The 24,822-nt window shown below is 45.2% G+C and overlaps 1 protein-coding gene, 1 non-coding gene and 1 pseudogene across 2 annotated transcripts; all 3 read right to left on the minus strand.

The window, feature by feature from the left end:
- Positions 1–24,122, minus strand: LOC139228297 (vesicle transport protein GOT1B-like). Its single transcript, XM_070859475.1, has 5 exons — positions 24,098–24,122; positions 19,559–19,650; positions 11,480–11,658; positions 8,639–8,720; positions 1–39 (listed from the first exon to the last, which is right to left on the minus strand). The coding sequence occupies exons 1-5, from the start codon at positions 24,120–24,122 to the stop codon at positions 1–3; spliced, it is 417 nt and encodes a 138-aa protein (XP_070715576.1).
- LOC139228441 (U2 spliceosomal RNA) lies at positions 9,262–9,447 on the minus strand. The gene has a single exon (XR_011587570.1). It is a non-coding gene; the product is annotated as a U2 spliceosomal RNA (small nuclear RNA).
- LOC139228445 (U2 spliceosomal RNA) lies at positions 9,704–9,937 on the minus strand (annotated as a pseudogene).
- Positions 24,123–24,822: the final 700 nt, after the last annotated feature.

Here is a 24,822-nt window from a genome sequence, read left to right on the forward strand (position 1 = left end):
TCATACCAAAGAGCCTTGCTCACTAAATCTTTTCAACACCTAGGGGGAAAAAAACAAGCAGCGATGATGAGGACTCAAAGTTGACCAGGTTCTTGTCTGTCTGCTATCTCCCCTCCCCATCAGTTACAACTTGGAGACTGATCATATTCTGTTCCCTTTTCCTTAAATGCAAGATCCTGCAAATCCATTGGGAGGGTAGACGCACCAACGTCAGTGTTCTCGCTCAGGCCAACATCCCCAGCATCGAAGCACTGACCACACTCGACCAGCTCCGTTGGGCGGACCACATCGTCCACATGCCCGCCACGAGACTCCCAAAGCAGGCGCTCCACTCGGAACTCCTTACACGGCAGGCGAGCCCCAGATGAGCAGAGGAAACATTTCAAGGACACCCTCAAAGCCTCCTTGATAAAGTGCAACATCCCCACCGACACCTGGGAGTCCCTGGCCAAAGACTGCCCTAAATGGAGGAAGAGCATCCGGGAGGGCGCTGAGCACCTCGAGTCTTGTCGCCGAGAGCATGCGGAGGACAAGCGCAGGCAGCGGAAGGAGCGTGCGGCAAACCAGACTCCCCACCCACCCTTTCCCTTAACCACTGTCTGTCCCACCTGTGACAGAGACTGTAATTCCCATATTGGACTGTACAGTCACCTGAGAACTCATTTTGGAGTGGAAGCAAATCTTCCGCGATGTCGAGGGACTGCCTATGATGATGATGGCCCCGCACCCATTTCACAACATTGAACCATTGAAGAGTGTCAATTCGGTGCCCAATTGAGGACTGGTTTTATGATGTGGGCTCCCCTGTGAATTGGGAACTGCCTTGAGATTGCATGTAGGGCACCCACAGCTAGCAGAAAGAAAGGGTTGGGTTCAAAACCCAGGTCACAGGGGTGAAAAACCAATATGCCAGTTAGTTTACTGAATCACCCAGTCTACACCACGGTGTTTTATGGTCACAACATCTCGGTTGACACTTCAATTCTAATGTAGTGCTGCACTGTAGAAGGTGCCATCTTGGGAATAAGATGTTTAGCCAAGATCCCCTCTGCTGTTGGAGGTGGATGTAAAAGCTTCCATGGTACTTTTTGAAGAAGTGCAGGGGAGTTCTTCGGGTATCTGGCCAACAGTTATTCCTCAACCAACATTATTAAAACTGATTACCTGGTCATTTATCACGTTGCTGTTTGTGGAACCTTGCTCTGCGTAAATTGGCTGTCATGTTTCCCTACATTATAACAGTGACTGCACTTCAAAAGTACTTCATTGTCTTACTGCAGTTGTACAGGGCCTTGGTGAGGCCACACCTTGAATATTGTTATGGTCTCCTAATCTGAGGAAGGACATTCTTGCTATTGAGGGAGTGCAGCAAAGGTTCACCAGACTGATTTCCGGGATGGCAGGACAGACATATGAAGAAAGACTGGATCGGCTAGGCTTATATTCAATGGAATTTAGAAGAATGAGAGGAGATCATAGAAACATATAACATTCTGATGGGATTGGACAGGTTAGATGCAGGAAGAATGTTCTCGATGTTGGGGAAGTCCAGAACCAGGGGTCACAGTCTAAGGATAATGGGTAAGCCATTTAGGACTGAGATGAGGAGAAACTTCTTCACTCAGAGAGTGGTTAACCTGTGGAATTCTCTACCGCAGAGAGTTGTTGGGGCCAGTGCATTAGATATATTCAAAAGGGAGTTAGATGTGGCCCTTACGGCTAAAGGGATCAAGGGGTATGGAGAGAAGGCAGGAATGAGGTACTAAAGTGCTTGATCAGCCATGATCATATTGAATGGTGATGCAGGCTCGAAGGCTCGAAGGGCCGAATGGCCTACTCCTGCACCTATTTTCTATGTTTCTATGTTTCTATGAAACGCTTTACGCTGTCCTGAGATCGTGAAAGGTGTTATATAATCGCATGTTTATTCTTTCTTTACATATGGCCTGAGGGTCATAGATTTAAAGTAGTTGGTAGAAGGTTTAGAGGGGAGATGAGGAAACGTTTCTTCACCCAGAGGGTGGTGGGGGTCTGGAACTCACTGCCTGAAAGGGTGGTAGAGGCAGAAACCCTCACTACATTTAAAAGGTACTTGGATGTGCACTTAAAGAACCGTAACCTACAGGGCTACGGACCCAGAGCTGAAAGGTGAGATAGGCTGGGTAGCTCTTTTTCGACCGGCACGGACACGATGGGCCGAATGGCCTCCTTCTGTGCCATAATTTTCCATCATTCTATTAATGTTTAATAGTGTTGGGAATACTTCTTTGCCTTTGTTTAGAACTCTGTATAATAAATACACACAACCCAACGTATATAAATAAAGGTTATTGTACAGTATGACTTCGAGCTCTTTAATATAGTGTTGCTTTAAACCTTGTTGATGGTTATTAAGCGACTTGTGGGCAGCAATGGTCTCGGAGTATGAAAGCAGATTGGTTTACCACATCCTCAATAAAAGATCCTGTTGTATCGATATTATAAAAAGGAGGTTTGAGCAATCTTCTACCAGGGTTTTTTTTATCATTTGAAATAATCCCTGAGGAGAATTGCTGCTATATTATCCACTGAATGTTTCTTTGACGCAAACCTTATTGGAACACACACAATGATATTAGCACTCTGCAGCACTGAGGAAATTTAGAGGAGCTGGAAAATTCAATGGGGAAAGAATAGCTTTGCATTTTCTAGGCCCTCACCCGTTTCTGATAGAGAGGCAGTTTACATTAAAAAAACACACTAGCCTCAGCCAAACATCTTATTCAAAAGATGGCACCTTCTACAGTGCAGCACTCCCTTAGTATTGCATTGAACTGTCAGTCTTAAATTGTGATCAAGATTCTGAAGTGGCGCTTGAATAAAGGAAGAGCGAAAGACTTGCACCATTCACGACCTCAGGCCATCCCAAAGTGTTTTACAGCCAATTAAGTACTTGCTTTGAAGTGTAGTCACTGTTGTAATGCAGGAAACGCGGCAACCAATTTGTGCACAGCAAGCTCCCAAAAACAGCAGTGTGATAATGACCAGATAATTTGTTTTTGTTATGTTGATTGAGGGGAAATATTTGGCCAGGCCACCGGGGAGAACTCCCCTGTTCTTCTTTGAAATAGTGCCACGGGATCTTTTCTGTCTACCTGAGGGGGCAGGCGGGACCTCGGTTTAACATCTCATCTGAAAGACGGCACCTCTGACAGTGCAGCGCTCCCTCAGCACTGCCTAGATGCCTGGAGCATCAGCCTAGATTTTTGTACGCAGGTCTCTGGAGTGGGACTGGAACCCACAACCTTCTGACTCTGAGCCCAGGATCCTCATTCACAGGTGGAGTAAAAGATTCCATGGCACTATTGTGAATAAGAGCAGGGGTTTTTACCCCGATGTCCTGGCCAGAACTTATCCCTTAACCAACACCATAACCCGAACCCAAATGCAATAAAACAGATTGTCTGACCATTTATCTCATCGCTGTTTGTGGTAGCTTGCCGTGTGCAAATTTTCTGCCCTATTTCCTACATTAGAACAGCGACTATACTTCAAAACGTATTACATTGGTTATAAAGCGGGTTAGGACATCCTGAGACCATGAAAGGCGCCATATAAATTGAGTAGACTAGGCCTATATTCTCTAGAGTTTGGAAGAATGATGGGTGATCTCATTGAAACATACAACATTCTTACAGGGCTTGACAGGGTAGATGCAGGGAGAATGTTTCCTCTGGCTGGGGACTCTAGAACCAGGGTCAGTGTCTCAGAATAAGGGGTCGGCCATTTAGGACTGAGATGAGAAGAAAATTCTTCACTCAGAGGGTGGTGAATCTTTGGAATTCTCTACCCCAGAGGGCTGTGGAGGCTCAGTCATTGAGTATATTCAAGACAGAGATCAATAGATTTTGGGATATTAAAGGGGATCAAGGGATATGGGGATAGGGCTGGAAAGTGGAGCTGAGGTGTAAGATCAGCCTTGATCTCATTGAATGACGGAGCGGGCACAATGGCCGAATGGCCGAATGGCCTACATAAGAACATAAGAACACAAAAATTAGGAACAGGAGTAGGCCATCTAGCCCCTCGAGCCTGCTCCGCCATTCAACAAGATCATGGCTGATCTGGCCATGGACTCAGCTCCACTTACCCGCCCGCTCTCCATAACCCTTAATTCCCTTATTGGTTAAAAATCTTATCTATCTGTGACTTGAATACATTCAATGAGCTAGCCTCAACTGCTTCCTTGGGCAGAGATTCACAACCCTCTGAGAGAAGAAATTCCTTCTCAACTCGGTTTTACTCCTGCTCCTGCTCCTAATGCTTATGTTCTCACAAGTCTTACTTTCTTTCCTTTCTCAATATCTGGTTTTGGGGTGGGGGGAGGGGCAGGAGGAGCGTTCATCCAATTGGTGTGATCTAAAATTAGATCCCAGAGATGTAAAGGCAGAGTGCCGCTAACCCACTGCAGCAACCAAATCCCTATCCAATTATGCCTGTGGGCTGAAATCAGGCTGGGATCTCCATATTTTATTTAATAGTCGATGCTTTAAAAAAATTGCCTGCCTCCTTTCTTGGCTTGCAATTGCTTAATACTTGTGTGGGAGCAGCTTTAATATTAATATCGATGATGCACGGCAGTGAGACATTGGATTAATATTCCAGGTAGGAGTGGAGCAGAATATTATCAAGCTCACTATTAAAGGGGACACATTTATTCATAGAATCATAGAAGGAGGCCATTCGGCCCATCGAGTCTGCGCCGACTCTTTCGAAGAACAATCCAGTCAGTCCCACTCCCCCCGCTCTTTCCCCATATCCCTGCAATTCTTTCTCCTTCAACTATTTATCCAATTCTCTTTTGTAAGCTACTTTTAAATCTGTATCCACCACCCCATTAGGCACTGCATTCCAGATTCTAACCACTTGTTGCATAACAAAGTCTCTTCTTATGTCGCTTCAGGGTCTTTTGCCAATCATCTTAAATCTGTGCTTGCTCAATAGCGACCCTTGAGCCAATGGAAACAGTTTCCTCTTTATTTACTCGATCGAAACCCTTCGTAAGTATCTAACCCTTCATGCACCCTTCATAAACCTTTTACCAGTGTCAGCTGTGGCTCAGTGCAGTAGCACACTCGCCTGTGAGTCAGAAGGTTGTGGGTTCAAGTCCCAATCCAGGGATTGAGCACAGAAAATCTAAACTGACACTCCCAGTGCAATGCTGAGGGAGTGCTGCACTGTCGGAGGTGCCGTTTTTCAGATGAGACTTTAAACCGAGGTGGCTGTAAAAGGGCCCAAGGCACTATTTTGAAGAAGAGCAGGGGAGTTATTCCTGGTGCCAATATTTATCGCTCAAATAACAGTATATCTGATCATTATCACGTTGCTGTTTGTGGGAATTTGCTGTGCCCAAGTTGGCTGCCATGTTTTCCACATTACAACAGTGACTACACTCCAAAAGTATTTAATTGGCTGTAAAGCGCTTTGCGACGTCCAGTGGTCATGAAAGGAGCTATATAAATGCAAGCCTTTCTTTCTTTTTTTCATGATTTTGAACACCTCTATCCAAAAAAACAAATTTAAAAGCTCTTTATCTGAATGCATGCAGCATTCTGTTCTTATGTTACTAAAGAATGAGATCAGTGCATTAGTGAGAAACAATATTAGCTCAGAAGATCAAGATGTAGAATCAGTTAGGGTGCAGATAAGGAATAATGTGAAAAAGGTCACTGGTGGGCGTAGTCTATAGTCCCCCTAACAGTGATAAATGATCTCCTGATAAAGGAACTTCTAGGAATGAATGACTAAAGCATGATTGAATTTCAAATTCAGTTGGAGTGTGAGAAAGTTGGATCTCAAACCAGTGTCCGAAGCTTAAATAAAGGAGACTACAAAGGTATGAGGGTAGAGTTGGCTAAAGTGGACTGGGAAAATAGATTAAAGTGTGGGACGGTTGATGAGCAGTGGCAGACATTTAAGGAGATATTTCATAACTCTCACCCAATGAGAAGGAAAGATTGTAAGAGAAGGGATAACCATCCGTGGCTAACTATGGAAATAAGGAATGGTATCAAATTGAAAACAAGGGCATACAATGTGTGGCCGAGACTAGTGGGAGGCCAGAGGATTGGGAAACTTTTAAAAGCCAGCAAAGAACGACAACAAAAATTATAAAGAGCGGGAAGATAGATTATGAAAGTAAATTAGCACAAAATATAAAAACAGATAGTAAGAGTTTCTACAGGTACATAAAAAGGAAAAGAATGGCTAAAGTAAATGTTGGTCCCCTAGAGGATGAGACGGAGGAATTAATAATGGGGAACAGGGAAATGGCAAGACATAGAACAAATATTTTGTATCGGTCTTCACGGTAGAAGACACTAAAGCATTCCAATAGTGGATAATCAAGGGGCTATAGGGAGGGAGGAACAATCACTGTCGGTAAAATAATGGGACTAAAGGTGAACAACTCCCCTGGACCTGATGGTTTGCATCCTAGGCCCTAAAAGAAGTGGCTGCAGAAATAGTGGATTCATTGGTTGTAAGTTATCAAAATTCCCTGGATTCTGAGGAGGTCCCAGTTGCTTGGAAAACCGCAAATTTAACGCCCCTATTTAAATAAAGAAGCAGACAAAAAGCAGAAATACAATAGATCAGATAGCCTAACTCCTGTCGTTGGGAAAATGCTAGAGTCCATTATTAAGAAAGCAGTAGCAAGTCATTTGGAAAAGCATGATTCAATCAAGCATAGTCAGCTTGGTTGTATGAAAGGAAAATCGTGTTGGACAAATTTGTTGGAGTTCTTTGAGGATGTAACGTGCAGGGTGGATAAGGGGGAACCAGTGGATGTAGTGTTTTTGGATTTCCAGAAGGCATTCGATAAGGTGCCACATAAAAGGTTACTGCACAAGATAAAAGTTCATGGGGTTGGGGGTAATATATTTGCATGGATAGAGGATTGGCTAACTAACAGAGAGTCAAGATAAACAGGTCACATTCTGGTTGGCAAACAGTGACTAGTGGGGTACCGCAGGGATCAGTGCTGGGGCCTCAACTATTTACAATCTATATTAATGACTTGGATGAAGGGACCGCGTGTAATGTAACCAAGTTTGCTGATAATACAAAAATGGGTGGAAAAGCTCATTGTGAGGAGGACACAAAAAATCTGCAAAGATGGGTGGGAAAGCAAACAGGCTAAGTGAGTGGGCAAAAATGAGGCAGATGGAGTACAATGTGGGAAAATGTGAAGTTATCCACCTTGGCAGAAAAAAATAGAAAAGCAAATTCTAATTTAAATGGAGAAAAATTGCTAAATGTTGCAGTACAGAGGGACCTGGGGGTCCTTGTGCATGAAACACAAAAAGTTAGTATGCAGGTACAGCAAGTAATCAGGAAGGCAAATGGAATGTTGTCCTTTATTGCAAGGGGGATAGAGTATAAAAGCAGAGAAGTCCTGCTACAACTGTACAGGGTATTGGTGAGGCTAAATCTGGAGTACTGCATACAGTTTTGGTCTCCTTATTTAAGGAAGGATATACTTGCATTGGAGGCTGTTCAGAGAAGGTTCACTAGGTTGATTCTGGAAATGAGGGGTTTGATTTATGAAGATAGGTTTAACCTATACTCATTGAAGTTCAGGAGAAGGAGAGGTGATCTTATCGAAACATATAAGATAATGAGGTGGCTCGATAAAGTAGATGCAGAGAGGATATTTCCACTCATAGGGGAAACTAAAACTGGGGAGCATAGTCTCAGAATAAGGGGCCACCAATTTAAAACTGAGATGAGGAGGAATTTCTTCTCTCAGAGTTGTAAATTTGTGGAATTGTCTGCCCCAGAGAGCTGTGGAGGCTGGGTCATTGAATATATTTAAGACGGAGATAGACAGATTTTTGAGCAATAAGGGAATAAAGGGTTATGGGGAGCGGGCAGGGAAGTGGAGCTGAGTCCATGATCAGATCAGCATTCATCTTATTAAATGGCAGAGCAGGCTCGAGGGGCCGAATGGTCTACTCCTGCTCCTATTTCTTATGTGCTTATGTTCTTATGTTTAATCTCCTCTTAGCCTTCTCTGCTCCAAGGAGAACTAGTACAGCTTCTCCAGTCTATCCACGTAACTGTAATCCCTCACCAATATAATGACAACAAGTACAACTTTAACAGTATTAAATCACCATTTCAAACATCAGTACAACTCTCAGTCCTCACTTTCGGTCACATCATTGTGGCCAGTTCTCCCTGAATCTTAATAGGGTCCTTCATTAATATTTATCAGACACATTAACATTAAACATACACACAGAATCTTCAATTTAAGGATGAAAAGGCATGAGTTACAACTATACTGATAGTGAATACAGATCAAAACTCAAAACAATCGTGTTTAATGAAATCAACACTGTTGTGTTTTACTGGGAACATGTTCCTTTGGGAAGCATTACAGCCGTGAGACAGAGAATCTGCGGTCAGGACGAAGGTGAACTGGTAGCATTTGCCGTCATTCTGCCTTTGAAACTGACCGCAACTTTGGGGTTTGGCGCACGCACAGGTGCATATGCAAATCCCAAAGCTGCGGTCTGTCATTGACAGCTCCGAAATAGGCTGACACGTCGAAAACAAACACAAAACGAGGGGAAAGAGCTGAGGAGTGTCTTACCGTACTGAGTCCGGGTAGTGTAAAGATTGATCCCAGGACTGGAATCATGGAGAGAAATTCCGATACAAGTGGGAGAGTGCTCCTGGGAAAACAGTTGCATATTGGGAAGGTTTAATTAAATTGAATATTGTTTTTTTTTTAGACATTTTGTGTTTTCTATGTCTATAAACAGATTTATTTTCAATCTCAGGATGTGGGCAATATCAGTTGTCCTGAGGGGGTTGTGAAAACTATCTAATTCCAGAGGGCAGTTAAGTGCCAACCACATTGCTGTGGGTCTGGAGTCTTTTTTTATTTCAAAATATGCTTTATTCATATAAAAATTTGTACAGTACATTCAAAAGCAGTTCAGTACATTTAGCTGCGGTCAGCAATCCCATACACTACATTTGGGTGCTGACGGCAGTTCCGTTCGATACATTTCCTTGCTTTTCATTTCAAGTACAATTCGGTACAATACGGGATACATTGTAGTACATTCAACAAATGACATTACATGTGTCACTATACAGTACACGGTGTGGGTCTGGAGTCGCATTTTTTTTTCATTCTTGTCAGATCAACTCCAGCGCCAAAGATCACTTTGCGCTACTACATTTGATCTTAGCCAAAAGGCCGAGTGGGGAAACTGCACCGTTCCTGGAAGCACTGCAATACCAGGTCAGTGCATGGAGTGGATGGGGCAAGCCCCTGTTCCATCTCCCTGATCATATATTTTTTTTTTGCCAATTCTTGCCAGATCAACTCCAGCACCAAAGATAACTTTGCGCAATTTACACTTGATCTTAACCAAAAGGCCGAGAGGCGAAGTTGCACCGTTCCTGGAAGTATTGCAATACCAGGGCAAGCCGCTGACCCAGCTCCCTGTCCAAAAATCAATTCAATATCATGTCCCCATAGGGGATATTAAACTGATAAGAACAGATTTTTTTTTTAATTCGTTGCCAATCTTTCCAATTCTTTGTCAGATCAACTTGTCAGATCATAAACGCCAAAGGTCACCTTGCGCCCAAACAAAGATCACTCTGCGCCAATGATTTTGCTCTTAGCCAAAAGGCCTAGAGCCAAGGCTGCACCGTTCCTGGAAGTACTGCAATACCAGGTTCGTGCATGGAGTTGGATGGGGCATCCCCCACCCATCTCCATGGAAGTGGACAGGGCAAGCCCCCCACCCACCTCCTATTTCCAAAAAGCATAGGAGAACCACCTTCCTGATCCAGGGAGAACCACTTTCTGGTCATGGTTACTCCCCTGTCAGGTCAGTTACGCATGATCTTAGCCAAAAGGCCAAGAAGTGATCGGGTAAGGACAGCAGATTTCCTTCCCTAAAGGGCATTAATGAACCAGATGGGTTTTTAGTCAACCCAATAGCTTCATGGTCACGGTTACTGACACCAGGTTTTATTTTCCAGATTTCTTTTTCACTGAATTTAAATTCTGAAACTGCCCTGGTGCGATTGTGAACCCACCGTTCTACTAGATTACTAAACCCATAACGTAACCACTGCACTACCATTCATGTCTAATTATATGCAGGCATGTGATATGTTGGATCTACATGCGCATGTTTAATGACCAGGCTCGAGCCTCTCTGCGAATATTCTGATCCACACTGAGGCAGTCAGAGTTCAGATGGAGCATAGTGGTTCTGTTACTGGATCAGTAATCACAAGACCTGGACTAATGATCCGGAGACGTGAGTTCAAATCCCATCACGGCAGCTGGGGGGATTTGAATTCAGTTAATTAAATAAATCTGAAATAAAAAGCTAGTATCAGTAATGGTGACCATAAACTACTGGATTGTTGTAAAAACCCATCTGGTTCACTGATGTCCTTTAGGGAAGGAAATCTGCCGCCCTCACCTGGTCTGGTCCATATGTGACTCCAGACCCACAGCGATGTGGTTGACTCTTAACTGCCTTCTGCAGTTCAAGAAGGCAGCTCATTGCCACCTTCTCAATAAATTGAAGGCAATAAATGCCAGCATTCTGTGAATGAATTAGAAAAGAAGTTAATACATCACCCTCCAAGACCGATGTAAGAAATACAACATTGGCCCAGATTTTGCTGGAGCGGGCACCTTGCCCAGTTAGTTAGATCTTTTCTCTCACCCTCCTGCTCAAAATGTTTTTGCCCTGTAAGTTGCTGGAAGTGCGCACGGATAACAGCGCAGCGAGGGCAACGGGGCATCTGGGACCTCAGGGAACGATGGGAGACCAACCGTCTATCTCCATCGCAGATTTAAAGATAGAAAACCAGAGGAACAACGAAGAAGGAAGGTGAATTTGAGTTAAATTAAACATGGAAAGAGAAAGAAAGATAGAAAGATAGAAAATAGAAAGAGAGAAAGATAGAAAGAAAGGAGAGAAAGAAAAACCTTAAAGAAAATAACATTTTATAAATCACTAAAAATTTACTACGTATAGGAATGAAACTCCATGGTTTAAATTGTTCCCTTTCTGGGCTGGAGAAGTTGACTGACATTGCAGGAACATAAACCTGGTCACTTACAAGGTACTTATGCTGTTAAATGCCAGCCCTGGCTTTCTACGGCACGTTTAATGGGCAAACGCAGCGAATCCATGAAACTCACGGGAAGATTGAGGGCGAGCTGCTGATTTCACGAGGCTAGCAGCAGAGTGGCACAAATCGCCTAGCAACTTGCGGCGATTCGCAATTCACGGGGTATCGCTTCCTCGCCGCAAGTTGCTGGCCGATTTACACGTCAATAACGCCGTTCACCTCGCCGTGATTTTGGCAGCAAATTCTGGGCCATCTAACAGCCATCCCCCACCCCCCCCCCCACAACCCAAGCATGTCTAATAGAAATGAGTCTTACTTGAAGAGTAGAAAAAATCCGTAGCTTTCACAAAGCATGCCGACCACAGGCCACCGGAGCAGCACCAGCAGAATTCCGCCCAGGAAGAAGCTCGAGCCTTTTCGCTTCTGCCACTGGAAGAAGAATCGAAGCGTGTTCTGCAGCCCCATGATGAAGGGAAGGCCAGAAACAAAGAGGATCTGAGCAGGCCGAAGAAAAGCAAAACAAAACTCAGAGCAAACTCAGAGCTGGATTGTCGCGTCCAATTCTAGGCACCGCACCTTAGGAAGGACATGAAGGCTTTGGAAAGGCTACAGCAGAGATTTACTAGAAAGGTTCCAGGGATGAGGGATTACTGATACATGGATGGACTGGAGAAGCTGGTGTTGTTCTCCTTGGAGCAGAGAAGGCTAAGAGAAGATTTGATGGAGGTGCTTATAATCATGAAGGGTTTAGACCGAGTAGATAAAGAGAAACTGGTTCCAATGGCTGAAGGGTCGATAATGAGAGGGAACAGATTTAAGCTGATTGCAAAAGAACCACAGGCGACATGAGGAAAAACATTCTTACACAACGAGTGGTTAGGATTTGGCCTGCACTGTCTGATAGGGTGGTGGATACAGATTCAATAGTAGTAGCCTTCAAAAGGGAATTGGATAAGTATTTGAAGGAGAAAAAATTGCAGGGTTATGGGGAAAGAGCGGGGGGGTGGGACTAACTGGATTGCTCTTTGATAGAGCCGGTGCAGACTGGATGGGCCGAATGGCCTCCTTCTGTGCTGTACTATTCTATGATGCTATGATTCTAGGACATTTACAAGAATGGTACCAAAGATTAGTGAAGAGACTAGAGAAACTGAGATTGTTTTCTTTAGAGCAGTGAAGGTTAGGGGAAGATTTAGTAGAGGTGTTCAAAATTACCTGGGGGTTTTGATAGAAAAGATAGGGAGAAACTGTTTTCATTAGCAAGAGGGTCAGTAACCAAATGGCACAGATTTACGATAACTGGCAAAAGAAACAGGGCGGAGATGAGGAGAATATTTTTAAGAAGCGAGTTGCGATGATCTGGAATGCACTGCCTGAAAGGACGGTGGAAGCAGGTTCAGTGGTAATTTTCAAAAGGGAACTCGATAAGTACATAGGATTACACGGGATATACAGCACAGAAACAGGCAATTCGGCCCAACCAGTCCATGCTAGCGTTTATGCTCCACTCGAGCCTCCTCCCATCTTTCCTCCTCTAAATAACACTCTATTCCCTTCCCTCATACACTTGTCTAGCCTCCCCTTAAAGGCATCGATACTATACTTGAAAAGGGAATTGGATAAATACTCGAAGGAGAAGAAAATTGCAGGAATATGGAGAAAGAGTGCGGGAGTGAGACTAACTGGATTGGCTCCCAGTTAAACAACGTCTTGATTTCAAAATTCTCATTCTTGTTTACAAATTGCCCCTCCCTATCTCTGAGGAAAGACCAGGGGCGTGAGACTAATTCAATAGCTCTACCAAAGAGCTGGTACAGACAAGATGAGCCGAATGGCCTCCTTCTGTGCTGTACGATTCTATGAAACTGTAATGTATGTACATCAGGTATGCCCACCACCAGGGGGCACTACTGTCGGCGGTCCTAGGGTCATAGGTAAACTCGTGCTGGGCCCGGTATATAACCTGAACTTCACCTTTGTATCTTCACTTCTGGAAGCCATTAAAGACTGACCAGGTTACACCTGGTCACTGGCTCACAGTACGGAGTTCATTGTATCATTTCATACATTACAGAAGCACTGATCATATTTCATGGCTAATCTTTCCTGAAGATTTATAGACTTTGCGGGAAAACTAATGGATGAGATTAGTGAATATTTAGAATGGGGTAATCAGGGATAACGTGCACGGATTTTTAAAGGATTTGCATTTGACTGACCTTCGACCCTTGTTTCAAGAACTGTTTCCAAGTCGCTGTATTCTAATAATCTCCAAGTTTATACGAAGTGAATCTAATCAGGCCCAGGAGAGGTTCCACGCCACAAAATGATCTGAGAGGTGAAGTCCCCACAGAACGGGGACGGCTAAAAGAGTTACCCTGTATCTTTTAATTATATCATTATTTAGACACCTATGGCTAGGAATTTCCTGGTCCAGCTCCATCGCTGTAACGTTGCGGAAGTGAGACGGAAACCCCGTTTACGCACGCGAGGGGAGTTTCTGTCGCATTTCTGACGGAATGGGAGCAACTCGGAGAAAATTCCGGCCTGTGTGTAGGATTACATTAGATATAAGAACATAAGAACATAAGAATTAGGAACAGGAGTAGGCCATCTAGCTCCTCGAGCCTGCTCCGCCATTCAACAAGATCATGGCTGATCTGGTCATGGACTCAGCTCCACTTACCCGCCCTCTCCCCGTAACCCTTAATTCCCTTATTGCTTAAAAATCGATCTATCTTTGACTTGAAAACATTCAATGAGCCAGCCTCAACTGCTTCCTTGGGCAGAGAATTCCACAGATTCACAACCCTCTGGGAGAAGAAATTCCTTCTCAACTGGATTTTAAATTGGCTCCTCCATATTTTGAGGCTGTGCCCCCTAGTTCTAGTCTCCCCCACCAATGGAAACAACCTCTCTGCCTCTATCTTGTCTATCCCTTTCATGATTTTAAATGTTTCTATAAGATCACCCCTCATCCTTCTGAACTCCAAAGAGTAAAGACCCAGTCTACTCAATCTATCATCATAAGTTAACCCCCTCATTTCTCGAATCAGCCTAGTGAATCGTCTCTCTACCCCTTCCAAAGCTATTATATCCTTCCTTAAGTAAGGTGACCAAAACTGCACGCAGTACTCCAGGTGCGGCCTTACCAATACCTTATACAGTTGCAGCAACACCTCCCTGCTTTTGTACTCCATCCCTTTCGTAATGAAGTCCAACATTCCATTTGCCTTCCTGATTACCTGCTGCACCTGCAAACTAACCTTTTGGGATTCATGCACAAGGACCCCCAGGTCCCTCTGCACCACAGCATGTTGTAATTTTTCCCCATTCAAATAATATTCCCTTTTACTGGTTTTTTTCCCAAGGTGGATGACCTCACACTTTCCGACATTGTATTCCATCTGCCAAACCTTAGCCCATTCGCTTAACCTATCCAAATCTCCTTGTAGCCTCTCTGAGTCCTCTACACAACCCGCTTTCCCACTAATCTTTGTGTCATCTGCAAATTTTGTTGCACTACACTCTGTCCCCTCCTCTAGGTCATCTATGTATATTGTAAACAGTTGTGGTCCCAGCACTGAACCCTGTGGCACACCACTAACCACTGATTTCCAACCGGAAAAGGACCCATTCATCCCGACTCTCTGCTTTCTGTTCGCCAGCCAATTCTCTATCCATGCTAATACATTTCCTCTGACTCTGCATACCTTTATCTTCTGCAGTAACCTTTTGTGTGGCACCTTATCGAATGCCTTTTGGAAATCTAAATACACCACATCCATCGGTACACCTCTATCCACCATGCTTTTTATATCCTCAAAGAATTCCAGTAAGTTAGTTAAACATGATTTCCATTTCATGAATCCATGCTGCGTCTGCTTGATTGCACTATTCCTATCCAGATGTCTCACTATTTCTTCCTTAATGATAGTTTCAAGCATTTTCCCCACTACAGATGTTAAACTAACCGGCCTATAGTTACCTGCCTTTTGTCTGCCTCCTTTTTTAAACAGAGGCGTTACATTAGCTGCTCTCCAATCCGCTGGTACCTCCCCAGAGTCCAGAGAATTTTGATAGATTATAACAAATGCATCTGCTATAACTTCCGCCATCTCTTTTAATACCCTGGGATGCATTTCATCAGGACCAGGGGACTTGTCTACCTTCAATCCCATTAGTCTGTCCAGCACTACCTCCCTAGTGATAGTGATCATCTCAAGGTCCTCCCTTCCCACATTCCTATGACCAGCAATTTTTGGCATGGTTTTTGTGTCTTCCACTGTGAAGACGGAAGCAAAATAATTGTTTAAGGTCTCAGCCATTTCCACATTTCCCATTATTAAATCCCCCTTTTCATCTTCTAAGAGACCAACATTTACTTTAGTCACTCTTTTCCGTTTTATATATCTGTAAAAGCTTTTATTATCTGTTTTTATGTTTTGCGCAAGTTTACCTTCGTAATCTATCTTCCCTTTCTTTATTGCTTTTTTAGTCATTCTTTGCTGTTGCTTAAAATCTTCCCAATCCTCTAGTTTCCCACTAACCTTGGCCACCTTATACGCATTGGTCTTTGATTTGATACTTTCCTTTATTTCCTTGGTTATCCACGGCTGGTTACCTCTTCTCTTGCCGCCCTTCTTTTTCACTGGAATATATTTTTGTTGCGCATTATGAAAGAGCTCCTTAAAAGTCCTCCACTGTTCCTCAATTGTGCCACCGTTTAGTCCTTGTTTCCAGTCTACTTTAGCCAACTTTGCCCTCATCCCACTGTAGTCCCCTTTGTTTAAGCATAGTACTCTCGTTTCTGACACAACTTCCTCATCCACAATCTGTATTACAAATTCAACCATATTGTGATCACTCATTCCGAGAGGATCTTTTACGAGGAGATCGTTTATTTTTCCTGTCTCGTTACACAGGACCAGATCCAAAATGGCTTGCTCCCTTGTAGGCTCTGTTACATACTGTTCTAAGAAACAATCCCGTATGCATTCTATGAATTCCTCCTCCAGGCTACCCCCTGCGATTTGATTTGACCAATCGATATGTAGGTTAAAATCCCCCATAACTACTGCCATTCCTTTTTCACATGCCTCCATTATTCCCTTGATTATTGCCCACCCCACCATGAAGTTATTATTTGGGGGCCTATAAACTACGCCGACCAGTGACTTTTCCCCCTTACTATCTCTAATCTCCACCCACAATGATTCAACATTTTGTTCATTGGAGCCAATATCATCCCTCACAACTGCCCTGATATCATCCCTTATTAACAGAGCTACCCCACCTCCCTTCCCTTCCTGCCTATCTTTCCGAATCGTCAGATACCTCTGTACGTTTAATTCCCAGTCCTGGCCACCTTGCAACCATGTCTCTGTAATGGCCACCAAATCATACCCATTTGTAATGATTTGTGCCGTCAACTCATTTACTTTATTTCTAATGCTGCGTGCATTTAGGTAGAGTGTTTTCATCCTAGTTTTTAAACCATGATTTTTAGTTTTTACCCCTTCTGCAGCCCTTTTATATTCAGTGGTCCTTTTTGTTTCTTGCCTTTGGTTTCTCTGCCCTCCACTTTTACTCATCTCTTTTCTGTCTTTTGTTTTTGTCTCCTTTTTGTTTCCCTCTGTCTCCCTGTACTGGTTCCCATCCCCCTGCCATATTAGTTTAACTCTTCACCAACAGCACTAGCAAACACTCCCCCTAGGACATTGGTTCTGTTCCTGCCCAAGTGCAGACCGTCCGGTTTGTACTGGTCCCACCTCCCCCAGAACCTGTTCCAATGCCCCACGAATTTGAATCCCTCCCTGTTGCACCACTGCTCAAGCCACGTATTCATCTGCGATTCCTACTCTGACTAGCACGTGGCACTGGTAGCAATCCCGAGATTACTACTTTTGAGGTCCTACTTTTTAATTTAACTCCTAGCTCCTTAAATTTGTCTCGTAGGACCTTATCCCTTTTTTTACCTATGTCGTTGGTACCAATGTGCACCACGACAACTGGCTGTTCTCCCTCCCTTTTTAGAATGTCCTGCACTCGCTCGGAGACATCCTTGACCCTTGCACCAGGGAGGCAACATACCATCCTGGACTCTCGATTGCGGCCGCAGAAACGCCTATCTATTCCCCTTATGATTGAATCCCCTATCACTATCGCTCTCCCACTCTTTTTTATGCCCTCCTGTACAACAGAGCCAGCCACGGTGCCATGAACTTGGCTGCTGTTGCTCTCCCCTAATATACAGCACAGAAACAGGCTATTTGGCTCAACCAGTCCATGCCAGCGTTGAAAAAAGGCTGAGGGGTGACCTAATAGAGGTCTTTAAATTTATGAAAGGTTTTGATAGAGTGGATGCAGAGAAAATATTTCCACTTGTGGGGAAGAGCAAAACTAGAGGCCATCAATAATCAATGTAAGATCGTCACCAAGAAATCCAAAAGGAATTCAGAAGAAACGTCTTTACCCAAAAAGTGATGTGTCTGTGGAAATCTCTACCACAGTGGGTGGTTGAAGCGAATAGAAACATAGAAACATAGAAATTAGGTGCAGGAGCAGACCATTCTGCCCTTCGAGCCTGCACTGCCATTCAATAAGATCATGGCTGATCATTCAACCTCAGTACCTCTTTCCTGCTTTCTCTCCAAATCCCTTGACCCCTTTGGCCGCAAGGGCCATATCTAATTCCCTTTTGAATATATCTAACGAACTGGCCCCAACAACTCTCTGCGGTAGAGCATTCCACAGGTTAACCACTCTCTGAGTGAAGAGGTTTCTCCTCATCTCAGTCCTAAATGGCTTACCCTTATTCTTAGACTGTGACCCCTGGTTCTGGACTTCCCCAACATTGGGAACATTCTTCCTGCCTCTAACCTGTCCAATCCCATCAGAATTTTATATGTTTCTATGAGATTCCCTTTCATTCTTCTAAACTCCAGTAGATACAAGCCCAGTTGATCCAATCTCTCCTCATATGTCAGTCCTGCCATCCCGGGAATCAATCTGGTGAACCTTCGTTGCACTCCCTCAATAGCAAGAATGTCCGCCCTCAGATTAGGGGACCAAAACTTAACACAATATTCCAGGTGTGGCCTCACTAAGGCTCTGTACAACTGCAGTAAGACCTCCGTGCTCCTATACTCAAATCCTCCAGCTATGAAGGCCAACATGCCATTTGCGTTCTTCACCGCCTGCTGTACCTGCATGCCAAACTTCAATGAATGATGTACCATGACACCCAGGTCTCGTTGCACCTCCCCTTTTCCTAATCTGTCACCATTCAGATAATATTATGTCTTCCTGTTTTTGCCCCCAAAGTTGATAACCTCACATTTATCCACATTATACTGCATCTGCCATGCATTTGCCCACTCACCTAACCTGTTCAAGTCACCCTGCAGTCTCTTAGCATCCTTGTCACAGCTCACATTGCCACCCAGCTTAGTGTCATCTGCAAACTTGGAGATATTACATTCAATTCCTTCATCTAAATCATTGATGTATATTGTAAATAGCTGGGGTCCCAGCACTGAACCTTGCGGCACCCCACTGGTCACTGCCTGCCATTCTGAAAAGGACCCATTTATTCTGACTCTCTGCTTCCTGTCTGCCAACCAGTTCTCTATCCACGTCAATACATTATTATATTACCACCTCGATAGTATAGGTGCATTTAAGGGGAGGCTCGACAAGCATTTGAGGCAGAAGGGAACAGAGGGTTAAGCTGATAGATTTAGATGAGGAAAGACGGGAGGAGGCTCGAGTGGAGCATAAACGCCGGCATGAACTGGTTGGGCCGAATGGCCTGATTCTGTGCCCTATATCTTATGTAATCCTAGGTTACATCTTCAGGTCATTTTATCCTTGACTACTTTATCTCCCTTGTGTTAGATCATACCCATGGGTGGGCCCCAGCTTCCAAACCTTCAAGAGCGAATATTTTTGTCTTGAAATCTGGGAACGGTTTCAATAATTCCCCCAGGCAAACAAACCATATCCCGTTCGGTAATTGGCATTAGGCATTTTGCCTCTGGAGGAACTCCTTATCAGTCTTCGAATGTGGTAGAACACTGTGAGACCGCATTTATAACATGAAATTAATTTATTTAACAATGGACAGACGATTTAACAGTGATCAAACATGGTTATATATTTACTGTAGAATGTGTTTGACTTAACTCAGTACAGCCAAAATAACAAAAGGAAAATCGAAGAACTAATCTAATCGGTTATATACACGGGATTTCTGATTTCACCTGGAATTCAAAACTGTCACACTGTTCTTCACCCGAGGTCATTCCGTTCTGCCCTTTCTTGTGATTCTCCTGTGAGCTGCCAACCCGAAAACTCCTCAACCCCCAGACATTTTGTAAAGGAGAATACTCACGTTTCCAAATCCCAGCAGCACTCTGTCAAAATACAGGAGGACACCAAACAGAAGGAAGAACACGCCGAATCCCATCAATCCCACTCCGATCCCTACGAGGGAAATTGCACATCCATTTGAAAGATCCACTCCCGTGTTTTCGAAACTCCTTAAGATGTAAACTTATTTCCAAAAATGCAATCACTTCTATAGTGGACAAGCCACGCCCATCAACGTGCCACTCTGGGACACGGCGGCCAACATTCACGCGGCCGGTATCGACCCGCTGTCCAGACAGACGGAATTGTGGGACGCACGCAACATAAAGAACCGTCATCACTGACCCCACAGCAGAGGTCGCTGGCCTCGACCTCCCTCGGAGACAGTGGGCAGCGAGCGCTCAACCCAATCCGCGCGGGGCACGGACGATGCGGCCCCCTGCTCCACACCTGGAAGGTGAGGGACGGCCCGCAGTGCGACTGTGGCCTTGAGTCCCGAACCACTAAACACGTCACATCGACCTGCTCACTAAGATCTGTGGCGGGAGGCACCTCATTTCTCCACTTGGCATCTCAGGAGGCCGTCGAATGGAGAGCCAAATCAGATCTCCCATTATAAGCATTTCCCATCATACGAAACAACTAGAGTACCACTAGGTGCCTTTGTGCTGTGAAGATGATTAAACTGAGCAGCAGCGCTGAATGGTACTGTAGCAATTTTCATGGGAAACACCTCAGGAAATGGGACCACAGTACTAAACCCCTAGGATTAGGAGACAATACTCCAAATAGTGAACCAATCGCAGCTATCTGGTACACAGGCTTTAGGGATCAAACCCTCGTTTCATAGACCGGAACAAAAGTTTGCTAAGATCTGAATGTTGGTCAGTTCATCTCGTTACCTGATGGCCCGCTGTGTTTATTGTAATGAGAGGTTAATAATTGTGTCGTTTGCTGTAATGAGAGCAGACAGCACACCACAGAAAGGGTTTCTACCCACTTGACTACACATGATTCCTTATCAGAGCATAAGGACATAAGAATTAGGAGCGGGAGTAGGCCATAAGGCCTCTTGAGCCTTCTCCGCCATTTAATACAATCATGGCTGATCTTCGACCTCAACTCCACTTGCCCGCCCGATCTCCTTATCCCTTGATTCCCCGAGAGTCCCAAGGGGCTGAAATTCAGCTTCCCGAAAATGCCTGTTACCGTTGGAAAGCAGCGGCCACGTAGCGGGGGTCGAACGGCCACCGCTCGCAAAATTCTCCGAGGTGGTTTTTCCACTGGTCCCCACTTCCGCTCCGCTGTTGCCGACCCCTCCTGAGTACGTCACCAAAGCGCGCACTGCCGATCTCCCACACCTCACCGAAATTCAGGGCAAAAAAATCTTCGGGCCGGCGAGCGGTGCCCCCGACAGCTATTTCCGTTGGTGCATTGTGTTCGACGTGTGTGCGACATGGCCGCGGGGGTTATTCAAGGGGAGGGCGCACTGCCGCGGCCGCCATTTTGTTTTTTTTGTCGGCTGACTGCCAGGTCGGTTCGACAAGTATTGCCCCCCCCCCCGGGTTCGGTCGGGCTGCAGCCTGGCACCTCATCTTGGGTGCCAGGCCGTTGGCCAGGCCCAAACCCTCCCAGTGGACCTAACGAATCTAATCGCAGAGCTCACAGCGGCCTGCCCCTTTAAGTGAAGGAGGGAGAGGTGTTGACGCACACGCGTCATGACATCATCAGCGCCAGGCTGGAGACTCTGCCCCTCTAGAGTGCTCACCGCCACACTACTGCCCCCATCATGACCAACTTCCGGTCTGCCGGGAAAAAAAGCCAAAAAGCGGAATTTCGCTCAAGGGGGCCACTTCATTCCCCGCGGCGGTGAAAACACATCAGAAGCGGTAGGTGCAACCTGTTTCGGGCGGACTTGAATTTCTACCCCCAAATATCTACGTATCTCAACCTTGAATAGACTCAACGACTCAGCATCCATTACCCTCTGAGGTAGAGAATTCAAAGATTCACACAACCCCGAGTGGAGAACTTTCTCCTCACCTGAGCCTAAATGCTCATCATGAGACTAAGACCCCTAGCTCTAGACTCTCCAGACAGGGGAAACAACCTCTCAGCATTTACCCTGTATTGTGTGCGTACTCCTTTACCTCACTGGATTGGAGGGATTAGCACTCATCATCATCATCATCATAGGCAGTCCCTCGAAACGAGGATGACCCATTTCCACACCAAAAAGTGATGAGTTCACAGGTGTTTCAATGAAGGATCTAATATTCCAGGTCCTAAACTCCAATTGAGGGGGTGGAAGATGCCTGTGCGTGGATTTTTTTTAACGTGGGGTGGCCGTTGCACACCAGCCACCACACGGGCTTGACAGAGCTAGGTCTTGGTCCGGTGGCAAGGGTTACCCAAGACGACTGGAGACCAGCTCGGTTGCACGGGCCTAGTGCGCGCACATATAGCAGTGTGGACTGGCCCGTGCTGCCCCTGGGCCCTCGCCTCTTCTGGCCCTGAACTCGCGCCTCTCTTGGGCCCCGATCACACTAAGTATTAGAGGAACTCCATCAGGCTCGAGATTGGAGATGGCATTATCAATGGCTGTGCAATTATTCTAAACATGTGTGTGCCGATTGCATGCTTGCTGTGTGGGTCCTTACTGTGTGCAGATCGTTTTCCTTGCACATGTCCTTTACTTAGTATTATCAGGTAAGGTAGAATAGTGGTTATGTTACTGGATGAGTAATCCAGAGGTCTGGAGTAATGATGCGGAGACATGAGTTCAAATCCCACCACGGCAGCTGGGGCAATTTTTAATTCAGTTAATTAAATAAATCTGGAATTTTAAAAGAGTTAGTTTGAGTAATGGTGACCATGAAACTACTGGACTGTTGTAAAAACCCAACTGGTTCATTAATGCCTTTTCGGGAAGGAAATCTGCCGCCCTTACCTGGCCTGGCCTATATGTGACTCCAGACCCACAGCAATGTGGTTGACTCTTTAACTGCTCTCTGAAATGGCCCAGCGAGACACTCAGTTGGCTCACCACCACCTTCTCAAGGGCAATTAGGGACAGACAATAAATGCCGGCCTTGCCAGCAATGCCCACACCCCGTGAAGGAATACATTTTTAAAAGTTTGTACATGTACTTACTGTGTGCAGATCCTTTCCTTTAAACTGTTCTTGTGATCTGGACAATGCTGGCAAGGCCGACATTTATGGTCCATCTCTAGTCGCCCTGAAAAGTTAAAGCGGCCATGGGACACCTGATTAACCTGCTGCAGTCCTTGTGCTAATGGTCCTCCTACAATGGTGTGAGATGGGGAGTTCTAGCATACTGAGCCAGCAACAATGAAGAAACGGTGATATATAACTTGTATTTATATAGCGCCTTTAACATAATGAAACGCCCCAAGGCGCTTCTCAGGAGTGTTATGAGATAAAGAAATTTGACACCGAGCCACAAAACGTAGAGATTAGTTCAGATGACCAAAAGCTTGTTTTAAGGAGCATCGTGAAGGAGGAAAGAGAGGCAGAGAGGCGGAGAGGTTTAGGCAGGGAGTTCCAGAGCTTGGGGCCCAGGCAACAGAAGACACGCCTACCAATGGTTGAGCGATTATAATCAGGGATGCTCAAGAGGGTCGAATTAAAGGAGCACAGACATCTCGGGGGGGGTTGTGGGGCTGGAGGAGATTACAGAGATAGCGAGTGGTGAGGCCATGGAGGGATTTGAAAATAAGGATGAGAATTTTGAAATCGAGGCATTGCATAACCGGAAGCCAATGTAGGTCAGCGAGCACAGAGGGCGATGGGTGAGCGGGACTTGGTGCGAGTTAGCACACGGGCAGCTGAGTTTTGGATCACCTCTAGTTTACATGGGGTAGAATGTGGGAGGTCAGCCAGGAGTGCGTTGTTGGAATAGTCAAGTCTCGAGGTAACTACAGTCAAACAGCTTTCTGGCAATTCACTATCTGGGCTCGAGCAGGACTTGAGTGAAGTACAGTACTGAAAGGGCATCCATGGAACATCTCTTTTTTTTTAAATTCGTAGCCAATCTTTCCAATTCTTTGTCAAATCACAAACGCCAGAGGTCACCTTGCACACATCAAGGATCACTCTGCGCCAATGCTCTTAGCCAAAAGGCCGAGAGCCACTGCACCGTTCCTGGAAGTACTGCAATACCAGGTTCGTGCCATGGAGGTGGATGGGTCAGGCCCCCCACACACCTCCGTGGAGGTGGGTGGGCATCTCTTAACCCCGTTAAACAGTGCCAGCTGTGTAAGAATCAGTGACTGCAGTAGAGGAGGCAAGGAAAGAAAGATTTTAAATCCTGTTAATCACACCAAACACTTAGACAAACATAACACAGGTGGGCGTCATGCTCTGGAGCTTACAGTCGGAAGCCTGCCTCTGATTTCAGGTTGGTGATTTCCAGGTCACTGAAGGCTGCTGGAACTCCAAGCACAAATCAACAGCTCCAGAGCCGTTCAGTCATTCACAGAACTACAACCTCCCACAACACCCCCTTGCCTACCGTACCCCTCCTTCGTCATTACTTACTCTGCGTGTCTGTTAAGGAAATCATTTTCTTTTTAAGTGTATTTCTTTTCAAAGTAGAGGGGAAAAAAATTAATATTTAATGAGGATTCCGACGGCCTCCCAAGCTCGCCCGGTGAGTCGTTGCAAAATGTGACCCTTGGTTCGAACCACAAGGCAGATCTAATGTGAAAGTACCGACTGAGCAATCACACTCTGAGGATGGAGGCAAAAGTCCACGCCACTGTTCCAGACACATAAACCTCAATAATCAGAATTCTTCATCATAAACCCCAGTCATCAGCCCGGGACACGCAGTCAGTGCGGAGGTCATAATATGACTCAGACCTGGCTGGATACAAAAACACACACACACACACACACAATCCAGTTTTGCTCCATAACAAATCCAGTCAGAAACACATCATCAGGCGCCCCCTACTGGTTCCGTCAGTACATCACGAAACTACAAGAAAGGTTTAGACGAACCTTTGGCCCATTTGCTCCCATCCCATCAGAATTCCAACCTTTCCATCTTCCTATTGCTGTGTCCAACTGTTCCGTAAAGAGGTTGTGATGTAAACTTGAGGTCATCCAAAACACTGCAGCCCGTGTCCTAACTCACACCAAGTCCCGTTCACCCATCACCCCCCTGTACTCACTCACTTACATTGGCTTCCAGTTAAGCAATGTCTCGCATTTTAAAATTCTCATCCTTATTTTCAAATCCCTCCATGGCCTCGCCCCTC

Source organism: Pristiophorus japonicus, chromosome 17, assembly GCF_044704955.1.
Source record: "Pristiophorus japonicus isolate sPriJap1 chromosome 17, sPriJap1.hap1, whole genome shotgun sequence".
Lineage (NCBI taxonomy): Eukaryota > Metazoa > Chordata > Chondrichthyes > Pristiophoridae > Pristiophorus > Pristiophorus japonicus.